General features: G+C 46.0%; 1 protein-coding gene across 1 annotated transcript in view; it reads left to right on the top strand.

Annotated features, from left to right (window-relative positions):
- The first annotated feature begins 1,347 nt into the window (after positions 1–1,347).
- Positions 1,348–24,864, top strand: part of Siah3 (siah E3 ubiquitin protein ligase family member 3) — a 67,364-nt gene continuing 43,847 nt past the window's right edge. The window contains exon 1 of the mRNA NM_001191118.2: positions 1,348–1,606. Coding sequence (NP_001178047.1) covers positions 1,472–1,606 — 135 coding nt within the window. The 5' untranslated portion in view covers positions 1,348–1,471. The remainder of the gene's footprint in view (positions 1,607–24,864) is intronic.

Genomic DNA, 24,864 nt, shown 5'->3' on the forward strand with positions numbered 1-24,864 from the left:
CTGGGGAAGTGCAGTGAGGATCAAGGAAGGAGCCACAGCCTCAGACCAATGGCTGCAGCTCAGTCTATCTCACCACTCAGTGTAGAAACAGCCAAAGAACTAAAACTCAGCACTCCCAGCTCTTGGGCTTTTGTGGTAGAGATGAAACAAACCATGGAACTGACTCCCAGCAAGTCCAGAGCCTTTCAGGAACTGCTCAGGACCTGTCCTCAGTAGCGGGTGGGTGGTCTCACCGCCCACCTCGGCATGGGGTTGGCAGTGCTCTGTGGCAGCTAGTGACTGGACTGGGGACGGGTCTCTCCTTACTCCAGCACAACAATGCCCTGCTGCTGGTATTCACACAAACAAGCGCTGTGCTGTGTGTATTCCTTAATCTCCATTCTAATGTCTCCAACAATCTACTGGCTAATTAGCAATTTGCTGCCCACGAATATGCAAATGAGCGACAAGCGCAGGTTCTCTGCATCTCTGCGTCTGTAATTATTCTGCTGATGTACCAGCCACTTTCTTCCCCATGTAGGTCTCTCTCTCTCTCTCTCTCTCTCTCTCTCTCTCTCTCTCTCTCTCTCTCTGTGTGTGTGTGTGTGTGCGTGCGCGCGCGCGTGTGTGTTCGTGCATCAGGGATTTCATTATTTTTAGAAGCGTGCTCTGTGCATTCTTATGCTTTAATAAAAGAGAGTTCAGTGATTACTGTATTTTGAAATATATGTAATTATATGCATGTCCCTCCTCAATTCCAAATTCATTTGTCGGATGTTTTTTCTTTTTTGCATAAAGAACGGTGAGTGATTTATCAAGGGGCTACAATCCAAACTGCAGAGAGTCAGAGCATAAGACTGAAAGACACACATTTCTGCGGCTGCCAAATTCTTATCTTGAATCAGTGTCTTGTAGTATTTGATTTTCTCCCAGCAGCTCCGTGAGTAGAGCCACAAGCTGCCGACCCCATCTGCCTGTTGGAGCACAATGCTTGCCTGTTTGGAGGTGTAAATGTTTTACAATTTTTTTCCTTTTTTTTTTTTTTTGGATGGGGGTTTTGTTCAGGGCACTAAGAAAGGCTCTCGTGTTAAATTAAGTCAATTAATAAATGGAGACACATTAAGCAATCAATTTTGTCAGCCTATCTCCCCAGCATTATGTGTGGCTGGCTGTAATCACAAGATAAATGCAGTGTGCTGATCTATGGTAATGTTCAATAATACATTCTCCGCCAGGCTCAATTCATCAGGGAGTTTCAGTAGGGGAGGTATTTGTTATTGGCTGTCTCTGAACCTCAAGGATAACATTTCTGTCCTTTTGATTGGCTGCCTCGCTGCTGCAAGATTCTAACCGTCTTATTTTGATGATGAATATGAAGGCGCGCTAAGCCGGGCTGGAGCGGAGTGTCTCCGAGGCTGTGCTCCATTCAGAGCCCAAGGACTTACAGCTTCCTCCGCTGCCTTCCTGTGCCAACGACCCCCCAAAAGTTGTGATGCTTTTCTTTACACAGTGCTTTGGGGCTGTGTTGGATCTCATTCACCTCCGGTTTCAGCACTACAAGGCTAAACGGGTTTTCTCTGCTGCTGGGCAACTTGTCTGTGTGGTCAACCCCACCAACAATCTAAAGGTGAGTCACTTCCCCTCAGCTTTCTGCCATCCCCACGGGGCCTCCAGCCCTTTCTCAGGAGACTTCTATCAGGAGCTCATGCAAATAGTTTGCTAGTGCTAGGACCCCGGGCTGGGGGATGCTTGCCTCATTCTCGCTCTCTGGGTAGCTTGGTGACTGTGTGGTGTTTTCTGGACTGGCAAGCAACAGAAGAGTGGGCATGTAGTGGCTTCCGCACACGGTCCTCCGGGGGGCGGGGAGGGGGGAGGGAAACAGGGGGAGGGGTAGAAGGGAGGGTGAAGGGAAGAGTAGGGAAAAGGTGTCCTTACCTCCCTCCCAAGCATTTATGGGCCAGTGCCGAGGAGGAAAAAGAAATCTGAAAAGTTACCGAAATTGCTGTCTGTTCCGCTGGTCAGTGCAAGGATTTGGCCATGCAGGACTGGGGCGCTTTAATACAGGACCCGGGAGTTGGCAAGGGGCCGTTTCTGCAAGAGTTTGCCCTTGTCCTCAAACTGTGTCAAAGTGTGTGTGTGTGTGTGTGTGAGAGAGAGAGAGAGAGAGAGAGAGAGAGAGAGAGAGAGAGAGAGAGAGAGAGAGAGCGCTGTGTGTTGCTGCTGGGAGGAGTTTAGCTCCTTTCCCTCCTGCCAACTAGATGTGAGCCTCCACTGAGGAGAGCAGTCAGAGGAGGGCTTCTCTTCAATTGTGTAATGAAACCAGCTAGGAGCTGCTGCGGCTGCCTGGAGCCTGCAGGCGGCTGGCTCCTGAGCTGCCAGTGTGGCTGCCTCACCTGCTCGCTTGGTGCTGCCTTCTCCCTGTTCACCCTTTTATGTCAATGTTCTAAGGCAAAATGCAGGGCTAGAAGGACCTCTACATGTCATGGTGCAGATGAAGAAATTAATGAAGAGACACTGCCTAGGGATGTGGGGAAGATGAGGAATGGGGAAAGAGCATGCTGGGACAGTACAGCTAAACTCCCCAAAGGTGGAATTGTCTGAAAATCAACTACAACACAGGAGTCATTAGACAGCGGCTTGCCTACCTTCACTGTACGGCGCACTGACGACAGGGGGAGGGGCTGTGTCTGCAACTGAGTGTGGGACTGTCTAGGAGACTGAGGCTGTGATTCTGACCCCTGTGGTTCAGCGGTGTTGAGCGACGCTTGTAGTGGGTTAATGCTGTAGGATAAACTCTCATGGTCCGATGGATGGTCCTCAGCCCTCTTGCTGAAGACTGGTGTTTACAAGTGTTCCCACCTCCATTCCTGGAAGTCTTTAAACTGACAGCTATCTGGAGCCTCTGAGGTCATATTCCAGGGGCAACGTGATGGAGGGAATGTGGACTATACTGAGAACCCAACTTGCTTTCCAGTGGTACCCAGGCTGTGACAAATCCTCGAATCTCGCCGAAGCGTCCGTGTGTGCTCTCCCTGTCTTATGCTCGCTCATTCGTCTCTTTCCTCTTCTGTTTTCTTTTTTTTTTTTTTTTTGTTTTGTTTTGTTTTTATGGCTTGGTTTTATAAATGAGGATTCTCCTCCAGCCATCCTTGGCAGAACAAGTACACAGTAACCATATTAAAAATACTCTTGAATTCCATTCCAGGGCCACTTTGGAGACCTTACTCCATCCCATTATTTTGTCAACTCCTATTAGTTACTTCCCTGCGGCAAGAAATATTGTTTACTCCTGTTTTGCATTTTAATACCTTTTGAAATTATGTGACATAACAGCTGTAAAGTTTGAATTTATATGGCTCACTGACTGCCCAAGGATGGGGAAGGGAGGGCGCTCGGGTCCTGCGGGACAGCAAGGGGAATCGCTTGTGTATGTTCTGTAGTGATGACTGCTTATTGACCACAACAGTCTTGTTGCCCCAATGCAGGGGCCCAGGGTCAGGGTAAAAAGCTTTGAGTTACCTTGGACAACAGTGTAACTGAATGACTCAACCTTTCTCAGCCTTCCCTTCCTCATCTTGAAGACAAACCTAGAAATATCTGTCCTGCCTTCTCCATAGTTTTCTGAAGCTGCCAAGAGATAATATGGGGTGAGGGGAATGAATAAATGTGTTTGTAACAGTCTCTCCTCTAAATACACACACACATAAATGCACACACATATACACACACACATACATACATACATACATACATATACACACAAATACATGCACACACATACACAAACACACATGCATATATAAACAAACATATGCACGCACATGCACACATACACATATACACATACATACACATACACACATACATACACATATACACAAACATGCACACACATACACACACAAACACATGCACACACATACACAAACATATACACACACATACACACATACACACACAAACACATGCACACACATACACACACACACACACACACACACCCTGCATGTAATTTATAGGCTTCTCAAAGAGTGTCACTTAAAGCTTTAAGATAACTTATGCTCCCATAATCAGGAACAGAAAAACATGTCATTTGCTTTTAAGGAGTGATTGTTCATGGTGTAGTGTGTGTGTGTGTGTGTGTGTGTGTGTACACGTGCGATCATTTGGCTTTTCATTTTCCATTAAGTTCCTTAGGAACTTAGCTCATCAGAGTCTCACTGTAAGTAAGCATAGTGTTGTAAGCCACAGTATTTGGGTCCCATACACAGGACTTGGAGGGCCACTGCTGGCAGAGGGACCTACCCAGCAGCCAAACTGCTCTGGGGGTCTCTGTCAGCTCAGCTCCAGCACCCAGGTGACAGAAGGTCAGCAGACCCACCTTTCAACCTGAAGCTAGCAGACCTTAAAAATAAAAGCACCATTGCCCTGCTGATTAAGCTAAAATGTGCACACAAATTCAAAGAGTTCTCTCCCTAAATGTTCCATAAATAGACCACTCCCTACCCCCAAAAAGTCTTTGCTATAATAAGCTGTGATCTATTGGGGGAGGGGATTCCTTTTTTGGAGGAAAAAAAGCTGTGGCAATGTTAACCCAGAATAGCTATTGATCTGTGGTGCATCCCCGCACTTTAAGACTGGCTGGGACATGAAGTGGTGACCTGCTATGTCCTATGTGGCTATGGAGCATAACCTTACTCTCCTGGGCTGCCTGGAGCTACAAAGGCCGCTGTGAAGACTGTTGGGAAACAGATCTGCTCTTTCCTGAGAATCCTAACAGCATCTCAGGACCGCAAGCAAGTGCTGAGTTATAATTCACCAGCTGCACAGAGAACACCACGCAGCTTCTACAGGTCACCCTCATTAGCAGTCTCGCTAACCCAAGAATCCTTTAAGCTGATGCCTTTCCTTGTAGATGGAAAACGGAGCCTTCCAGGGATTGCAGATACTGTGGCTAAAGCTGTCATACCCATAAATCCATTCTAAAGGGTCCTACAGAATGTACAGCCAGCTGACCTGAAACACTGGGCTTTAAATGCCTGCTTAGAAATGGGAGCGCCAGACTCACTCCTTGGATTCCTCTATGTCTGTTTTTGTCTATCTGTACTTGTAACACTTTGCCTAGATCAGGATTTCAGATGGTGCTCACTCCCTGCTCCCATTTACTCTCCACCTCATGGAGAGTGCTTCTGAGGTGGCCAGCTTTCAGGCTACCATCTCCAGATGCTGCCCATCCCCACACAAAGCAGCCTTTCTCTCCTGGTTCATCTCCCATTGGCCTACCCACCAGAAGCCCTGCCCTGTCTGCAGACACATCCTTTGCAGAGTGTCCCAGCCAGTTCCTGCAGCCAGGGTTCTCCAGAAAAGGGTCTGCAGGCTCAACAGAGCCCCTCTGATCCTAGCCCTCAACCCTTCCCAAGGCCACAGTGAGCTGAGGTGGCTGGGTGACTTCCTCCTCTTAACCACGGCTTTGATAAATGAGTTTTAAAAAAGAAATGCTAGCAAAATGCTTTCTGGCAAACTTCCGAAAGGCCCTGTCTAATGCGCCACCCAGTGTCCTCCTCTGCACTGGACTGAAGAAGATTAGTACCCCACTTCCCTGTCTTCATTCAGCTAGATCCCTGCCATTCTTCTTATAACCCATTAATCTTAGATTTACAAACAGAACACACACACACACACACACACACACACACACACACACACACACACACACAGTGGTGGTGGTTTTAATTTAAGTGCCTGGCAGATGCGAAATCTGAAACTGGAGTTGTTCCAGGTCCATTCCTTGCAGCATCTATGTGCCTTTCGTTCTGAGAGCAGCTTGTGTGGGTGAATGTTGAGCGCTGTGCTGAGGGAGAAGAGAGGGTTGTAAGAGGTGGGAAAGGGAGGAGGGGGCAGGAGATGAGGAAGAGGAGATTAGAGTGAGAGGGAGATTAGAATGGGGAGGGGCAGAAAAGAGGGGCCAGGAGAAGAAAGAGGGGAGAGGGGAGGAAAGAGGGGGAAGGTGAGGTGTGAGACTGGCGAAGTCCAACACGGCTTCTGCCTCTGTTGTGTGGAGATCTTTGGAAATGCTAAACTGCCCTGGGCCTTCGCTTAACTCCTCGGGACAGCACAGCAGGGCGTGTAAAGAGAGCAGAAGACCTGAGTGGTTTTGGAGATTGAGAGGCAGGCAGCCTTTGGAGTGATCATCGCGAATGCCCACTTTAAAGCAGTTCAAAGCTTTGTGACAAGATTGCTGAAGAGCTGGTATGTGGGTTACCCAGTTCTTCCCTGCACGGCCACATCAGAGGGTCGCTGTTCCCAGTCTCTGACATCTCCCCAGGTTCTCTTCCAGCCCAGTTTAGAGCTCTTTCAAGGGTGTTAGGACTGAGAGGTTGGGGAGGAGGGGGCGGGGAGGGAAGGTTAAGGTCCACACTCTCCCACTTTTAAACCAAAGGCTCCTTAGCCTCTCTCAGCCCCTTGGTTTCTGCAAATATTCTATGACGCCATGGGCACCAAAAAGCTACACAGCTTTTCTGGTTAATGGTGACTGCAAATGAGGCTCCTGAGCCGTGTAACAGCCGGCCCAAGGCCCCGGGCAGTAATTCAGTTAGCCGCGTGCTAGCGATTCTGTGTCAATACAAGCAGGAAGCTGGACAGAGGTGGACAGAGGTGTGCAGACTCCCTCCATTCTGCATTTACCCAGCATCCTCCGGCCCATTTTGTGAAATTCCCCTAACGAGTCTCTCTCTACCTACAAGGACTGTCTGGGGAAATGACACAACTGATAGCTTAGACTCCCTCTGAAACCCACAGCAAGATCAGAGATACTCGAGCACTTTTCCCAAGTCGAGACAGACTACTTTCCTAGCAATTAAAACGGAGAGAGGGTAGGGAGCAACTGTCCAAGACGGTGTTTTGTACTTAAAAAGTCATCTTGCCCTAAGCAGTGCAGTGACCTGTTCAGATACACAGTGTCATAGACAAGATGTCCTGGGGAGGGGAGATGTGCCTCCACATGGGTTCTGTAGCTCTAGGAATGGTTAAGAGCTCGCATGTCAAAGCAGGGAAGCTACAGTTCATATGCAGCCAAGGAAGGTGGGAGCACAGAGGGGGGCTCCCCGTGCTAGTTTTGCTAGTTGATGCTGGTTCCTGGTGACTGCCACTAGCCACCAATAGCAGAGCTGGGAAGGAAGTGTAGTGTCTGAGCTGACTGTGTGGATCCAAGGCCACTTTCCTTGAGCATCTCTCTTCCCAGTTCTGAATGGACGTGCAAAGTTTATATACATTTCTTGGATCCAGGACAATAACTCAATTTGTTACATGGTGCACCACGATCAAATCATAGTCATTACCATTTCCAGCACTTTCCCGGCTCCTCCAGCACTAATTATTTTGGGGTTAGGGACCCCTGAGTTTGAGTGATAGATATCTTTGACCTTTGTGAACCTTGTTTCTTTTTATTTGTGAAAACGAAGGTGTGTGTGTGTGTGTGTGTGTGTGTGTGTGTGTGTGTGTGTGTGTATGTGTGTAACAGTATGGCTCACTTCCCTACCATTACCATTGGTGATCATGCCTGCTGTCAGTGCTGTTGAGCGAATCAGAAATGCCCTTCTCACAAATTAATGGTATACCATGGCTCATCCCAGGGTGGGCTGGGATCACATTCTGAAGCGTTTGGCACAATGTAAACACAACCCAGTCCTCGAGTTAAACTCGGATGGGTAAACCAACCCCTCAAATTCAATGTTAGAAAGCATGGTAGTTTGAAAGAGATGTCTCCCAGAATTCTCAGCCCTCTGAATACTTGAGCCTCAGTTGTTGGCCGTTTGGGAAGAATTAGGTGTGACCTAACTGGAGGGGGAATGTCCCTGGGATGGACTATGAGGTTTCAAAAGACTTGAGTCACGCCCAGTGCTCTCTGGGTCTCCCCTTTATGGCTCCCGATGTGAGCTCTTGGCTTCTGCTCCTGCTGCCCACCACCTGCTACCTCGGTTCCACCATCATGGACTCTAACCCTGTGGAACAGTAAGCCTCAAACAAACTTCTCCTTCAGTGTTGCCTTGACCATGATGATCTGTCACAGACAGGAAATTACAACAGCAAAGCTAGGGCAACTGAGGGACAGTGTTCCAAAGCATGCTCTTTAAGGGAGGAGGATTAGAACAACGTTCCAATTCAAGTCTAACCCATGAGGCTCCAAGAGCAAGCATCTAGGGGCTGGAGAGATGGCTCAGTGGTTAAGAGCATTGACTGTCCCGCCAGGGGTCCTGAGTTCAATTCCCAGCAGCCACATGGTGGCTCACAACCATCTGTCATGGGATCCGATGCCCTCTTCTGGAGTGTCTACAGTGTACTCACATATATAAAGTAAATAAATAATTCTTTTAAAAAGAAGATCAGGCATCTAGTCCAAGGTCACAGCTGGTGGAGCTGCAGTAGGCACAGGTCTGACATACTCCTGCTCTTTGTTCTGACTCTGCCTGAGGCAATACCATGGGAATGGGCACTTCAGTGCAGGAAGGTCCTAGAGGAGCTTAGCTCTCAGGACGTTGCCAGTGGGGCCACCATGGGGCATCAAGAAAACTGTTCCTTATACCCAAATTGCTGATGCGGACACATGACTCAGGCACAGTGAGGGTTCATAGGAAGTCACTAGAGCCAAGCAGCCACCACTTCAGTTAGTCAAATAGCGGGACAGATCAAGTTCTGTTACCAAAGGCTACATTTTCACTTTGGCCATGAGCCCAGAATGAAAGCGCTCTCTCTCTCTCTCTCTCTCTCTCTCTCTCTCTCTCTCTCTCTCTCTCTCTCCCTCCCTCCCTCCCTCCCTCCCTCCCTTCTTCCCTCCCTCCCTTCCTTCCTTCCTTCCTTCCTTTCTTCCTCTTTTTGTGGATAATTTAGAATTATGGTCTAAGTGGCAATGTCAGTTATACTTTTAAAAGATATTGTATCTCTTAATATAATTTCTGGGTCCATTGAAGTATTGTTAAATCAGGAACCCATAAAGAGGAATGTGCGCTGTGCTGCCAGGCTATCTCCACTAGCCCTGGCATCAGAATTCCATCAAGAAGAGAGTTGTAAAATGGGAGGGGTAGGCCTCCCCCCCCCAACAAAGCAGGAGAGGGTACAATGTGGGGCATCATCAAAAGCCAATATTTGGGGGCTGGGGATTTAGCTCAGTGGTAGAGCGCTTACCTAGGAAGCGCAAGGCCCTGGGTTCGGTCCCCAGCTCCGAAAAAAAAAAAAAAAAAAAAAAGAACCAAAAAAAAAAAAAAAAGCCAATATTTGTAGACGAAAAGACAAGATTATCTTACCTGGAAGGTCCCACAGAGACAGAACCCAAACCAGTACAAAATAGGTTTTACAGCAGGCCGACCAGCTAACCCTACTACCTCCCGGCTTAGTACCCAGACATCATGGCTCCTCAAAGTATGCCAAAGGACACGGCCAAGGTGTGCCAAAGAGTCCTAAGCAAGTAGCCACTCAGAAGCTCAGTTCCCTTTGCCTAAATTAGGTACTCATGTGACATATTACAGGCTGAGCCAGGCCACATATCCTGAAACGCACACAGTAGTTTTCCATTGTCTTGTACATACTAAGGTTAATATGTCATGACAATAATAGTCACAAAAAAACTACCATGTACTCAAGGCCAGCTGTGTGCAGAACTGTTTAGTGCAGAACTGAGATTTAGCTGTCTCTAGGAAGGGGTGTATAATTATCACACTTCACCTTATATAATATCAAAGCAGAAAGGTTAAGGTGCTGACCCAATATGGGTGAGTTCTTGGTGAGTAAGCTCTCTCTTTCTTTGATTAAAATCCCATGCCTTTTGACACTTCTTGACATGGTTCCGTGTCATAGCTTACAACCCAGGCTACTTGCCAAGAACTAATATTGAATACACACACACACTCTGCATGCATGCGTGTGTGTGTGTGTGTGTGTGTGTGTGTGTGTGTGTGTGTGTGTGTGTAGAATATCGAGCTGAGAGCTGGTTTCGTTCATCCTCATGTATATAAACACGGGTATGATACTCTAGCCCCTGCTGGGCAATCCTGGGAGGTTTTCTCTGTGTCTCTCAAGGCTACAGGTGGGGCTAGACACCTGCAGATTGCATTAACTTTGCTCCCTTCCTCTGCTTGCTACAAACTCCCCCAAGTCAACTATTGCCTCAGAGTCCTTATCTTGGCTTCTGTTGTTGGGGAAGCCTGTGCGTATAGATTTTAGATTGTGGATTTTTAAAAAATTAAACTACATTTATTGAGCACATACTAAGTACTAAGGACCATGCTACAGAGTTTCTGAATTGCTTTTAACAACAAAAAAAGGGGGGAGGGGAAGTGCTTGTAACCCTTTAAAGACAATTAACCAAAGGGGTTGTGTATATCTTATTGATATTCTTTGTAAGAGAGCTCAGAAAATTGGTACTGAATTCCTGTCCTCCCAGCAAGCAGGAGAAGCAGGTAGATGTACGTGTAAAATTACGGGAATGTGGATTCACAGTGATGATTCTAGGGGATGCAGCTAGGTCTGCAGTTTCTTAACTCAAAGAAGGGGATTGCGTAGTCTTTCATACATGGGAGTGGATGCTAAAATTCGAATGTATGTGTACAACACCCATATTTCAGCCTTCTCTGCATGAGGTCACACCACAAATTATTTCTAAAACCAGAGAGTATTGAAGTTGAAAGGAAAACTATGTCACCTGCTATTCTGCCACTCTACTTGGAGTCTCTGACTAATACACAGACTTGGTTAGCCAATGGGAAGAGGATTGCCCAAACACGATGCCTCTCGCAGGGTGAGCCCCATCAGAAACTTCATTGAAAAATAGCAAGGATCTCAGAGCTCACCTCTGCTTTCCCTGACAACAGCCCCTCTCTCCCAAGACTGTTAGCCGAGGCCCTCACACCGGCAGGCACAGGTCTGCAGAGTGCTGTAATCATCCAGACTCAAGCAAATGGCCGAGCCGTTCAGAAAACTTACATGGTATTGATTTTTGAGAGACTCGGTACAAATTTCACCGAGAGATGATAGTTAGGAGTGAACACGTGCGAGCGCGAGGGAGGAGAAGCCAATCACCAGGCTTTTGGATTGAGCATGATTTAAGTCCCTCTCAACAGACAATTTAAAAATAATCACAAGCTATGAACATAACTGCGTCTGGAAGTGACATTCAGTGCACCTTTTCCAAAAGACCACTTGGAGAAAAATACTTATTTTCTCAAATACCAGTTAATTGCTAGGTTTGATGGCTCATACCTGTAATCCCAACACTTAGGAAGTTGAGACAGGAGAATTACCATGAGTTTAAGACCAAAGTGGACTACCCTAGTGGCTTTCAGGCCAGCCTGAGCTACAGAGCAAGATCCTAGCTCAAAAGATAAATACGAATGTATAAATAAAAATAAAAGAATCAGTGAATTCTCATATGACTTTTTAAATATCTATATTAGAGTCCTAATAAGTTGTAAATTAGCAAGATTGTTCTGTCGAATGATCTGTATTTATATAAATGTTAGTCATCTCAGTTCTTAAATACCAAAGCAGCAAGCAAGGTCAAGAGCGTCAATGCAATTACTTTATAATTAGGAGATGGTTCCAGTACCATTTGTGTGGCTGTGATAAAACACTTTGACAAAGAACAACTTAAGCTTGAAAGGGCTTGTTTGGTTTATGATTCCAGGCCCATGGTCCTGGGGAGGTCAAGGCCGGAATTCAGTTGGAGCAGCTCTTCCCCGTTCATCCAAGAACAGAGAAGGAACAAATGTAGACAAATGCATTGTTCGCTTGTTCTGAGTTCAGTCTCTCCATTTCTATATCGTTCAAGAACACCCTGTCTAGGGAATGGTCTCGCCCACAACACCAATGAATCAAAGACAACCCCTAGAGATACGCCAACCACCTGTAGACATTTCTTATTGGGGACTCTCATCTCAGGTCATTCAAAGTTGTGTCAAGTTAATAAGCTAACCATCAAAGATAAAACAGAGGCTGGGAGGATCTTCCCTCAGCATAGCTATTCCTCAAAGTGTTCCCCGTTTTCACCCCATCTAAAGTGCATTTTCATTTAGGAATAGAATTGGTTTGAGGCAGGGTCTCTCTCATTGTTTCTGCTACCTGTGTACTCCAGGCTAGCTGACAGGTGAACTTCTGGGTTATTTTCGTCTCTATCTCCCATGGGGCCACAGGAGTGCTGGGGTTACAGATGCTCACCAGTGCGTTTGGCTTTTGAGGGATCTGAGAATTGAATTCAGGTCATCAATCTTGTCTGGGGAAATGCCTTAACCTGATGAGCCTGGTGATGGGTCTCACCAGCCCAATGAGCTTAGCAATTTAACCAGAGAATAAGAATGTGGAAGGTTAGATTGTCACCTATATAACCAGACTAACATCCACAAGACACAGGTCGATGGTGTAGCTCAAATTCTATTCCTCTCCTACGATGTTTGTCCATGTGAAGGTCCTTCTCTTGCTGATGTCTGCTTTCCAGTGTCAACTTGGGCTACGTAACCTGTGCACTGATAAACCTTTACAACTTTTAAACTTCCAAATAAAAAGTTTTATCAGCTAGATGGGTTCCTTTTAGAAAGCTTTTGAGAGTATTATTCACATTAGCAAAAGCTTTCTGTTAGAAAAAAGTGAAGCTTATGGCTGGCGGCAGTTCTCTACTGGAACCTCTCACTGGGATGTGTTTTACACACACACACACACACACACACACACACACACACACACACAATCTACATTGTGCCTTCCAGTTAATTATAAACTGGAAATTACACAGGAGCCCTTACTTTTCTGTAGTTACATTGAGGAATGCCCATAGAAGAGAGGTCCCTTACACAGAGAAGCAAATATTGTTTATAATGTTAATGTAGAAACAAACACACATTAATAATCTGATGTATTGTACAATATCACACATCATGCAGCCTCTAGAAGATGCCACTTGAAGTTTGAATGAGACTGGCCTCCAGAGGCTTATGTGTTTGAATACTTAGCCCCCAGTTGGAAGAACTGTTTGGAAAGGATTTGGGGGTGTGTCCTCATTGAATGAGCTGTGTCACTAAGGGTGGGATTTGAGGTAGCAAAAAGCCCAAGTCATCCTCATTTCCAGCATCTCTCTCTTTCCCTGCCTCCTACTTATGAATCAGCATGTAAGCTCTCACATACTGCTCCAGGGCCACGCCTGCCTGCCTGCCTGGTGCCATGCTTCCAACCACAATGGTCATGGACTCGCCTGCTGAAACTGTGGGTAACAAAAAAACTGTTTCTTTCGTAAGTTGCCTACATCATGGTATCTTAGTATAGAAATAGAAAAGTAACTAAGAAACCATGACACGCGCATGAATGTTGAAAACGAAGAGTATGACATGTATAATTGTCATGAAACGTGTTTGGTCATTCCAGACTTCCTGAACAGATCCAGGACCCAGACGCAGTGATGTTCCTGGTGGTGTACTAGCCTTAGGATCACAGACTGCTGGTTACTGCCTCCTTCTACCAACATTCTGAAGCACTGTATCAAAGGTGGGGGCCACCTTTGTACTCCGGGATGAGCTTTTGGGATGTGGTAGAGTTTCTGTTCTACATAAAGCCCTGCATTAGCATCTCCCTAAGACAATAAAACCCAAGAATGACAGGAGACAGTGTCACATAACCTGCCATCCTGGACCATCCCTTCCTTTGGAAGTCTACTTCAAAGGTGCCTCCTTCCCTGGCTCCCAGTCTGTCACACAACAGAGGTCTTTGCATGGAACAGGGAGGGAGATAAGAAGTGCCTCTCCGTTTTGCCCGGGAAAACACATAATAGAAAATAAATACTCACTGCTGACAGTGTTTACACAGCAACATCTGAGTTGGCTCTAGTGAAACAGAAATAATGACTTTCTCACCAAAACTTCTGAAAAATGGCAAAATCAATGAATTTTACCTTTCAGATGGAAAATAAACTATGGTGATTGGAAATCTGTATCACATAGGCCTACTATAATGAGTTTTATTACATAATTATAAGCAATATTTGTTTTCCTGCATATTTCTACAAGGGAACTCTCTTATAAGGGTGTTTCTTAGGCACCTACAGAAAAGCATCCTTAGTGTCCAGTTTATAATTAACTAGCTGGGGGAGGGCGAAAAAAATAATTAACTAGCTAGAAGACACAATGGAGATTTCCTATATATGTATATACATACATGTATGTAAAACACACACGAACACAAATAAATTAACAATAATAAGTTTAAAATTACTATGCTTCTCAAGGTCAAAAACTTACAATCATTCAGTATACTCTTCATGGTGTTTGTATATAGAATGTGAAGTTATACATTAATTTTAGTGATTATTTAAGTATTTAATATCTTACTAAAGTGTTTTGGTACAATCGGTTACAATTGGTTAAAACACTGTGCCTAAGGATAAAATGTCCTTAGACAAATGGGCCTACAGAATATAATTTACATTTGTTATAAAATAGTCTCATGTAGATTTAAAATATCCCAGAATAAAGCCCCAACTCTATGCCTCATCTCTTTGGTGCGGATTTGATTGCCATGAGAAATCACCTTGACCAAAAGCAACTTTTGGAGATAAATCGTATTTCATTTTACATCTTGTCACTCATTAAGGGAAGTCTGAGCAGTCACTTAAGGCAGGAACCTGGAGGCAGGAGCTGAAGCAAGGCCATGGATGGGTGCTGCATACTGGCTTGCTCCCCATAGCTTTCTCAGTCTGCTTTCTCATAGAACCCAAAACCACCTACCCCAGGGTAGCACCACCCACATGGACTACGCCCTCCTACATTAATGAAAAAAATGTCCCACAGCCTGACCCACAGGCCAATTTAGTAGGGGCATTTCCCCAGCTCCTGAGCATACCTGGTGAAGAAAGTCCACCTAGAGTACAAGGGTAAAGCCGAACCAGCTCTCCTCCTTGCTCCCCAGAGGGGTCTGAGCACTCAGCCTTGGTCTCTCCATCTGTCAAGTGACAGGGGTGACACTTGTTCTTTGCAACCCTCCAAGGCAACCTTGCTGACCCGAGCTGGAGATTTGCTGTTGGACTTTAGACACTGCCTCTATTTAAAAGAAAATTGAAAGCTAGATATGGTGGTGCACACCTCCCATCCTGCTTGTGAGACAGAGACACGGATATCAGAAACTCAGTGACAGTTTTGGCTACATAGTGAGTTAGAAGCCAGCCTGACCTCCGCATGAGAGCTAGCTTCAAAAACCCCAAAACCAATCAGTTTAAATTTGAGGTAATTTGCACCAAATGGTGGAGTGATAGGAGAAATGAGATGAGAATGGATGGAAAGGACAAATAGGCTGATTGTACAACTTAATCCATTTTATTAAAGGTGACAGAGATTTAGTAGGAAAAATCCAAATATATGTTGAAAAGATCAAACACTGTAGATGGGTAGCTTAAATTGTCAACTTGACACAATCTAGAATCACATGGGAAGAGACTCTCAGTGGCAAATTGGTTTGGCCTATGGACCTGATGTGGAGATTGTCTTAATTGTAGTAACTTATGTGGGAAGACCCAGCCCACTATGGGTGGCATCATTCCCTATGCAGGATGTCTTGAACTGTTTAAGAGTAGAGCACAAGCAAGCAAGTATGTATGCATTAATTTCTTTTCTGCTTTTGAGCGTGGATGTGATATGATTAGCTGTTGGGAGGGGGGTGGTCCTACCTTGAATTCTCCACTGACCTATAAACTGAAATCATAAGCTGAAGTCTGCCCCTTCTAAGTTGTTTTTTGGTCAGGGTATTTTATCACAGAAACTGAAATAAAACTAGAACATATACCTTTGACTCAAATGTGACTTCAGGTTTAGTTCTGATGTTCCTAACTATGGCAAGTTACTTACTCACCCCGAATTTTGGTTCCTTCATTTGTAGTGAGACACAGAATATGAGGGTAACAAGGGCAGATGAGGTGATTATATATCACTGAACCTAGCAAGTACCTACTCAGTACCTGGTACATAGGCATGCTTATGAAAAATTTCTCTTTCACATTCTTCTCCCATGTCAAATAAAGAATTGTCAGGGAAATATCTTCCCTTATTCAATTAGTAACCTCAGGAAGAATTTCTGGGACTGAAAGTTTCAAATTACGGAAGGAAGTAAACCATATCCCTAAGGAAGCTGCAAATTTTCAATGCAGCAATGTCTGTTAAGTTAACCCATCATCCCCAGATGTGTCTGTTAGAGCCTTTGAGTTTTGTTTGATTGTTATATACATATATCAGATATATCAGGCAGCTGAGACTGTCTCGCTACGTATCCCTAGCTGAGCCAAAATTCTCTATGTAGCCCAGACTTGCCTCAAACTTACAGCTATCCTCCTGATTCTGCCTCCCAAGTTCTGGGATTACTGGTATGTGCTCCCACCCCGTGTCTGGCTTATTTCGTTATCTTGTTGAAGAATTAATAAGATTGGTTTCTTTGTGTATTCCTCTGCACATCTCCCTAAGAACTCCCAGAGTAAAAACTGGAAACTAGGAAGATAATTTCCCTCCACGGAGCTGGGAAAATTTGAGATAGACATTGTTGTAGTAGGCCAACGGACACAAGTCCAGACGGATGTGTCTGACTTCACATTGGACAAACTTCATACTGGACAGCCCAGCAGGCTCTGAAACCTGCTCTTCCCCCTGTCTGGAGCTGGCGCAGGAGTCTGCATAGTTACCACTAATCTCACAGAGTCAAGATGGCAGATGTGGCAACATAGTCTCTGAGGTCTGAGGACTGGGTCTATATGAACAGATTGTGGTGTCTGCAGAGTGGGCACCAGCGAGTACCTCAGAGAACTGGGGACGTCCAATGGTAGAGGGCAGGGCCATAGCCAGAGATTAGAGCCAACAGTGGACTTTCCAAGACCCAGTCCTGCCTCCTTCAGCGAAGGCTTTCCTGACCATCCTGTCTCAGAGGAGGATCAGGCACTACTTTGTCTTGGGCCCAGGAGAGCTTCAAAGCCCAGTACTCAGGCTTCATCCCGCGCTTCATTGCTGTGGCTGTGTCCTTCTCAGATGATGAATCCCCAGGGCCCATAGCCTGAGCTTGTAGTGTAAACAAAATGACTAGCACAGGGTGGGCTCTTAGCAAATGGACCTAGTGTTAATAAACAGAAGCTAGTGGCTACAAGAAGAAGGCAAGAGGTGGCAGATATGAGGGACTTGAGATGTGCCTCAGCCAGTAGAATAGTTGCCTGCTATGTGCAAATCCCTGGGTTCAAGTCCCAGCACCACCACCACCAAAAAAAAAAAAAAAAAAAAAAAAAAAAGAGGTATAGCCTCATATAGACCTGCAGTTCCAGTATGTTGAGTATGTTGGAGGTGAAGACAGGAGAATCACAAACTCAAGGTCATCCTCAAATGACCCATCCTATCCCTCCCCGCCAATAAAAGAAAGGTAAAAATCACCTGAGCAGGTGAGCTTGTCCCCTGGAGCATGCTATGACGTGAAGTGGTAGTGAGTGGTAGGTTCAAGGCCAGGGGTGGATGAACAGTAAAGCCGCTTCCCACCGCTGATGTCAGCCTTCACTGTTACACAGAGCAGAGAAGCCAGCAGCGATGAACTCATGCAAAGTGCCAAGCACAGCAGGTTTGCTTACAAAAGCCTGGAATAATTGCTTCAGCCTCATTGCTGAGAAAATACGCGGTTGAGTCCAGGATAATTCTTGTACGAAATTGGCATTCAGGGATTAATTGTTTAGGTAGTAATGACTGCTGCAACCAAACTAACAAGAACTGAAAGGTTTCCAATTTGAATATCATGACGGAAATGGGCTTTGCCAGGCTGAATGGGACTCAGAGAGTAGTTTTTGTGGGAGGTGGGGGATGGATTTTTTTAGGGGGAGAGTTTTTTGGGAAGACTAGTGAGAGCTCATGCAGCAGCCTCAGGAAAACTCTTGATTGATTGTTGCAAGCTTGGCTGAGTTCTTACCAGAGGCTCTGGGCAGCTTTGAGTCAACAGGGCCAAAGTGAGTCATCTGCTTGCTGGGAGAGGAGCCCATTCAGGGCCTGGAGTCAGACCCTCCCTGCTCTACTAAGACCTGACCTTCACCAGACACCTTCCTGTCTGCAAAATCCAGCTGGATGGCAGCACTCACCTTGCCAACCCCCGTGGTGGATTGTGGGTAGCAAATAAAACTGTCTGGCACATTGCTCAGCACCTCGGATCACTAGGCAGTGTGGGGAAGGTGATAAAGATTCACACATCACCCATTTCTGGTCCTCTTCTCTGCCCTGCTTTGTTCCAAATGGGACTCTGACCAACCTGCTTGTGTGTCTGTAGCTTCTTCTAGACCTCTGAGCACCGTGAAGAATAATTGGAGTAGCGAGCAAAGATTCAGAATCAAAGAGACCTATCCTGGGCTCAGGTGGTGGTTCGGCAGGTAAAGTGCATGCTGGGTTTGCTCGAAGACCTGAGTTCAACCACCAGTACTGTCATACAAGGCCATGTGCAGCAATGTGTACCTGTAATTCCAGCAGTGGGAGGCAGGAACTAGAGAATCTCAGAGCAGGGGTTGGGACGTTAGAGCTTGATGTCCTGTTAGCTTAGGAAACTACTGAGCAGTTTCAGCAAGAGACTGTCTCTGAGACAGACAGACAGATGAGACAGACAGACAGATGAGAGAGACAGACAAATGAGAGAAACAGACAGACAGATGAAGAAACAAAGATGAACAGACAGGGAGTCAGAGACAGACAGATGAAGAGAGAGAGACAGAGAAAGAGAGAGATACAGACAAACAGACAGATGAAGAGTCAGACAGACATGAACAGAGAGGGAAAGAATCAGAGACAGAGAGATGAAGAGAGAAAAAGAGACACGGATGGAGAAAGAGAGAGAGAGAGAGAGAGAGAGAGAGAGAGAGAGAGAGAGAGAGAGAGAGAGACGTGGGATGGCTTGCTCAGACCAGCTAGATCATTCACTGAGAGCCCCGGAAGGGACTTGGTCTGCTGAAAGGAGCCTGAGAAGACTGAGCTTAGGTTTTGCCTTGATTCAGGGACCTAAAAGTACTGCAGATCACAGATGGAGGAGAGGTGGGGCACAGACGATGGAGCAGCTTACGTGTTCTACGTTATGTTGTTGCCTTGAGTAAGTTTTTATTTATTCTGTTATGAGGAATAGAGCTCTAATGGGAGGTTGAAAGAGTCCTTAGAAGATGGTCCCTGTAACAGTCATCTACTGGGGAAGTCCTGAGTTCTTCACCAGCCTTCCAGTTCTATGGCACTTTAGATATGAAATGTTCTTGGAGGATCAATGTTTGAATGCTTGGTCCCCAGGGTAGCAAAGTTCAGATGTGGAGCCATAGAGCAGGCCTCTGGCCTTGTCACTGAATTAATCTCTTGAGAAATGGGGCCTAGCTGAGAAAGTCAGTCACTGGGGACATGTTCTTGAAGCACCTCTTTTGTCTTTGGTCTATCTCCCTCCATCGTCTCTCCCTTTTTCCTATCCACTGTGAGATAAATGGCTCTCTGCACTGTGTGGTCCCCACCAAGACCTTGCCACAGCCTAAGAGTAGCAGAGCCAGGCAACATGGACTGAAGCCTCTGGTCCCATGAGGCTGACCCAGTTTCTTACCCAGTGTCCTCCTGGTTTTGATTCTTTCTATCATTGGTGATAGGAATTCAGAAGGGGTCTCGAATTTTCCCACTGACCAGAGGAAACTGAGGGCTCAGTAGAGACTGCATACTTGGGTGATCAGAGGTTCTAAAGGGATGTAGACCTGGCACACTAAAGGTACAGGAGAATGACAAGAGATGCCAAGAACCCAGAGAACTTGGAACCATGATACATTGTTGGAAGGAACGAAAATGACCCAGATGCTATAAAAAGTCATGTGGAGTTTCCTCTCCAAAAAATTAACACAGAATTACCATATGACCTAGAATTTAGCTTCCAGCTCTATACCTCCAAGAATTAAAAACAGAAACTGAAATAAACATGTATGCATGAATATTAATCACAACATTACCCACAATGGCTAAACAATCTATATTCCCTTCAATAGATCAACCAACCAGTAAAACATAGTAATATATATAGTAGAATAGTATTTAGCCATAAAAATGGAATTCTTATGTACTCTATATCTGAAAGATTTAAACCTTATGCTTTATGAAATATGCTAGAAACAAAGAAACAAGCAATATCCATTTCCATTTGTACGATTTATATAAAATAAGCGAATCTATAGAGACATTGGGTAGGTAATGAAGGCGAGGGGAGGAAGAAGTGGGTGTTACTGCTGGTGGCCACAGCTCCTGTCTACAGTAACAAGCCCCCTTTGGGGACAGTAATGATGGCTGTGTAGTGTGAACTCAATGCCACTGAATTACACACTCCCAAGCAGTTATGATGCTAAGTGTTATGCCAGATACATTCACCAAAATAAAAACGTGCTCTCTATTTAAGAGACAACAACAGCGGCCACAGAGGATGGGAAATCAGACTCCTACAGCCCAGATGGGGGTAGTGGCAGGGAATCTCCAGATCAAGCTTGCCTTGCTAGCCATATTGGTAAGCTCTAGGTTTATGTGACCCTTCCTCAACTAATTAGGCAATGAGTGATTGAGAATGGTTTCTTTCATTAACCTCTGGCTTCCCCCATACACTTACACACAAGTACACAGACACCCACACGCACGTGTGTCCACATGCATGGCACATCACAAGTGCAGGGACTTGGGGGGAGCATGGGGAATGAGTGGCAGAACAACAGAAACATGGTCCCTGAGTCCGCATGGCAGACCCCTGCCTGCTGGGTGACTTCAGGCAATAGCTCACTGCCTGTCACCCTCCAGTCACTTAGTACAGTTATTTCTCCTTGACACCTCCTGCCATGGGCCTAGGAATTTTCTTTAACCCCCACCCTCACCCTCAAAGCAACCTTTGCAGATACCAGTCTAGGTTAAGCTCCTTGGCCATACTCTGTCAAACACCTCCCTTTTCAGAATGCAACCTAGTGGTGGGCGAGACACATACATGATTCCCACTATATCCCATGATGGGGATATTGTCTGAGACGAGCAGGAGTTGGCAGTCCCATAATCATATGATTATCGTAAGAATATTTGACAAACTGGTATAGGGCAGTCTAAGTTTACATACCTGGTACAGCTTGTTGCTCTTAGGGTACAAGTCTATACAGCATGCTGCAGTACGGAATGATGCAGGCTTATACCACACCGCTATTTGCATATTTAGACCACATCTATACCCAGAAAATGTACAGTAAGGATACTAACCCATGAATATCATTCAGCTCCATTATAGTCTAATAGAACCAGTGCCTTGAACACCTATCATTGACGTATGTGTTCCAGTGTGGTGCGTGACTTTTAAGCAGTGTCTGAGTCTGCCATGAGACACAAATGCCAAAAAGCAGGACTAACGTTTGTATCATCTCTCCGTGCTAGGAACACTTTCCTAGGCTGGCCCTCGGTAAACACATACCTGCGGCAGAAACGCACAAACAAATGAGCTTCTCTGTCGTCTTTGATCCTGTCTCCTCTGTCCACTCTCTTCTACCAGCCATCATCCACCATACTTATGTCCATCATCTTTAGTTTGTGTTATTTATGCCTATGATGTCCCTGCCTTCTCATTAGAATGGAAACCCAGTGAGAGCAGGGACCGTCTCTGCCCTTCCCACAGCAGTATCTCTAAATAGATCAGTGCCTGGCATATCCCAAGGGCTCCATGCATATTGATTTAATCAGTTAATAATCAGGCTTTTGTTAATCCTTACATACCACACACACACACACACACACACACACACACACACACACACACACACACCACGGCGGGGGCTGGCCTTGAACTCCTTATCCTCATTTCGATGCCCATCCCATCACTGGGTTTACAGGGTACACTACCATGTCCAGCACTTCCAATTATCTTTCTCTCAGATCTTGCTGTATTGGTTTCAACACCATATATCTACATATGTCATTTCCTGCCTGTCCTGTGCTGCCAGAACCCGCCCCCACCCCCGTCTCTCTAAAAGGGAGACATGTGCCTGGCCCAGGCTAGCCTCTTGTGTTTCCTATCTCACAGACCACCCACCCCACCCCCAATGATACAGACTTTACTAGGTACAGCCTTCTATTCTCCCCACAAAATACCCTTCCCTGCTTCCTCGGTGAGTTCTAGCCCCCAGGACCACGAGTGTGTCATCTCAGGCCAGAATCTCTCCCTAAGTATCTTGTCTATACGTCTGTCATGGTACAAGACTGCTAAGCTTCTGCTCTCTCCTCCCACCAAAGTGGAGGCTCTGAGAATCTGCTACTAATGAGTCCATCTTCACACATGGCCCATTGTCTGGTGGATGCATGGCCAGCTCTCAGTGAAGCTAATTGTTGTGGTTGTTGTTATGAAGAGAATCCCCTCCTGACTGAGATGGATGGCCTCATGCCTGTAGATCCACTCTTGTATGAGGTGCCTGAGATGATTCTCTGAACCTCACGCTCTATAGGGCTTTGCTGCACTTTGGGGACGAGGAAGGCTCTCTTGTACCCCAACCCCTTCTTCTGGGTCCCTAGAACTCATCATCCATACAATCCCCTGCTCCAAACACGAACTATGCCAGCAGCAAGCATGGCCCTCTGCCTGATGGCAAGACTGGACAGACCTCAGATGCACATCCCAGGTGGAAAAAAGCCAGGACTTGGGACAGTCGTCGGTGTTGCACTATCTCTCCTTTGCCACATGCTAGAGCATTATGCATGGAATCTTCACAGTCTCAACCCAAACGTGGTCCTCTAAGATGCCCTTCTCACAAAGCACGAGGGAAAAAATGCTTATTTATTTATTAGTTTAGTTTAACAGTCTGCTGGCCTAGTTTATTAACACCAAAACATTTAGATAAGTACTGTATGGGTCTTGTAGATGTTAGAGGTAGACAAAGGGATAGAGACACAGCACACGTTAACTACTGGGCATAGCTCTCCTGTCCTCGTTTGGTTCTTTTTTTTTTTTTTTTTTTTTTCCCCGGAGCTGGGGACCGAACCCAGGGCCTTGCGCTTCCTAGGTAAGTGCTCTACCACTGAGCTAAATCCCCAGCCCCTCCTGTCCTCGTTTGTATCCGAGAGGATTAGCCAGCTTCAGAGGCTGCTGCCTATTGGTCTTCTGTGAGGGACAAACAGTGCAGACAAAGAAGGAAGCCAAATTTACCTGACAGTCGTTGCTGAGGATAGATGTCAGTGTGTGTGTGTGTGTGTGTGTGTGTGTGTGTGTGTGTGTGTGTGTGTGTGTGTCAGTGTGTGTCTGTGTGTGGGGTGGGGGCTGCCTCTGTTTTAAGATGCAGCATGACAGACCCTTCTAGCCAGTAGCCAGTGTTCAACCTCAGGGCCTGAGTAACAATTTCTGGAGCACGTGGACCCTGCGGTTCTCAACACTACATACACACTTGAGATTCGTGCACTCCACGTGCAGGCATGGGCTTGCTTGCCAGCAAGCTGCTCTTAGGTAAGTGACTGGGCCTTGGAAACCTCCATTAACTTGATTGCAAAGTGGGTTAGACCAGCGCACCGCCCTCATGGCACTGCAGAGACGACAGGAGTTGGTGGTGGCAACTCCATGTTCACCGCCATTGAAGTCGCTGTGTAGGCTTCTCTCGTACTGAAACACTTAGAGTGGAAAAAGGCAAGCTGTTGTTTAAGGTACAGTTTTTCTAAATGAAAAAGAAAAAAAATGTAGTTCTTTCTGTCCCCAGAGTCTCCCCTGTACTGTCTGCCACTATTTTCTCTATGACCAATTCAGTTTAAGCCACTAGGTCTAGATGCTGACTTCTTCCCTGGACACTATCAGCTTCTTGGCACAGCTTCAGCAGCCTGAGGAAGCCCCAGTAGCTGCAAAGCTGCAAACACCTGAGTTCTGAGGAGAGAGCTCTGAGGAGAGAGCTCTGAGGAGAGAGCTCTGAGGCTCAGCAAGGCTAAAACATGGCCTAGTTAGTCTCCAAGTGGAAGCTGGGCTGGCCATGTCATTGGTGGGATGCAGTGCAGCAGAAAAGCAGGGACTTCTTGGTGACAATGAGGACTCTCACATCAAGTCAAGGGAGGACAGTTGTAGACCCAGGCCTAGGAAGCGCCAGTTGGATGTCCACAGAGTCTGCCCAGTGTGCAGGACCAGCCAATGCCGGTCAAGAACACTAGTAAAGCAAAAGGCTTTATTGGCGGGGAGCAGCAGTGAATCAGAGGAGGCTCCAAGTCTGACAAATGCTCTTTTTACTGAATGAATCAGAGCACATGTAAGCAGGAGCTTCAAGGTCTCCGAAAGCCTGTGAGGCCCAGGAGTCTACCCTGCAGCAAGCCACCTGCACTGAGGGTGGCTATCAATCCCTGTTATCTAGAAGTCTCCACATCCCTCAAAGGACTGTGAACTGCTGGACCATCTCTAGGTCTTGACTGGAAATGACATTGTAGATCTATATCACTTAATTATAAGATCAATCATAAACAACAGGACAAGCAATGACATCTTAACCAAATGAAATTTATTTTCTTGCAAAACTGAATCTAGGGGGTGGGGCTGAGCAGATGGCTTAGAGGGTGAGAGCGCTTGCTCTGGAAGCACGAGTCTGAATCCCCAGCAGAGAAACCCACTGGTCTATATATCCATCCATCCTGTTATTCTTCTAGTCACTCGTCCGTTCATTCCCCACTCACCCGTCTACCTACCCCTCTCTCCATACATTCACTCACCCAGCCACCCAGCCAAAGAATAACTTCTTAGCACCCACTGTGGGCCCAGCCTTAGGAGTACGGTAGTGTGTGAGATAAACTCCCACAGAGTTTACAGTCCAAAATCAGAAAGGAATCTTTAAAACATAATAGACAAATGTATTGGGTAAATGTATTACGAAGTATG

Source organism: Rattus norvegicus, chromosome 15 (genome assembly GCF_036323735.1).
Source record: "Rattus norvegicus strain BN/NHsdMcwi chromosome 15, GRCr8, whole genome shotgun sequence".
NCBI lineage: Eukaryota > Metazoa > Chordata > Mammalia > Rodentia > Muridae > Rattus > Rattus norvegicus.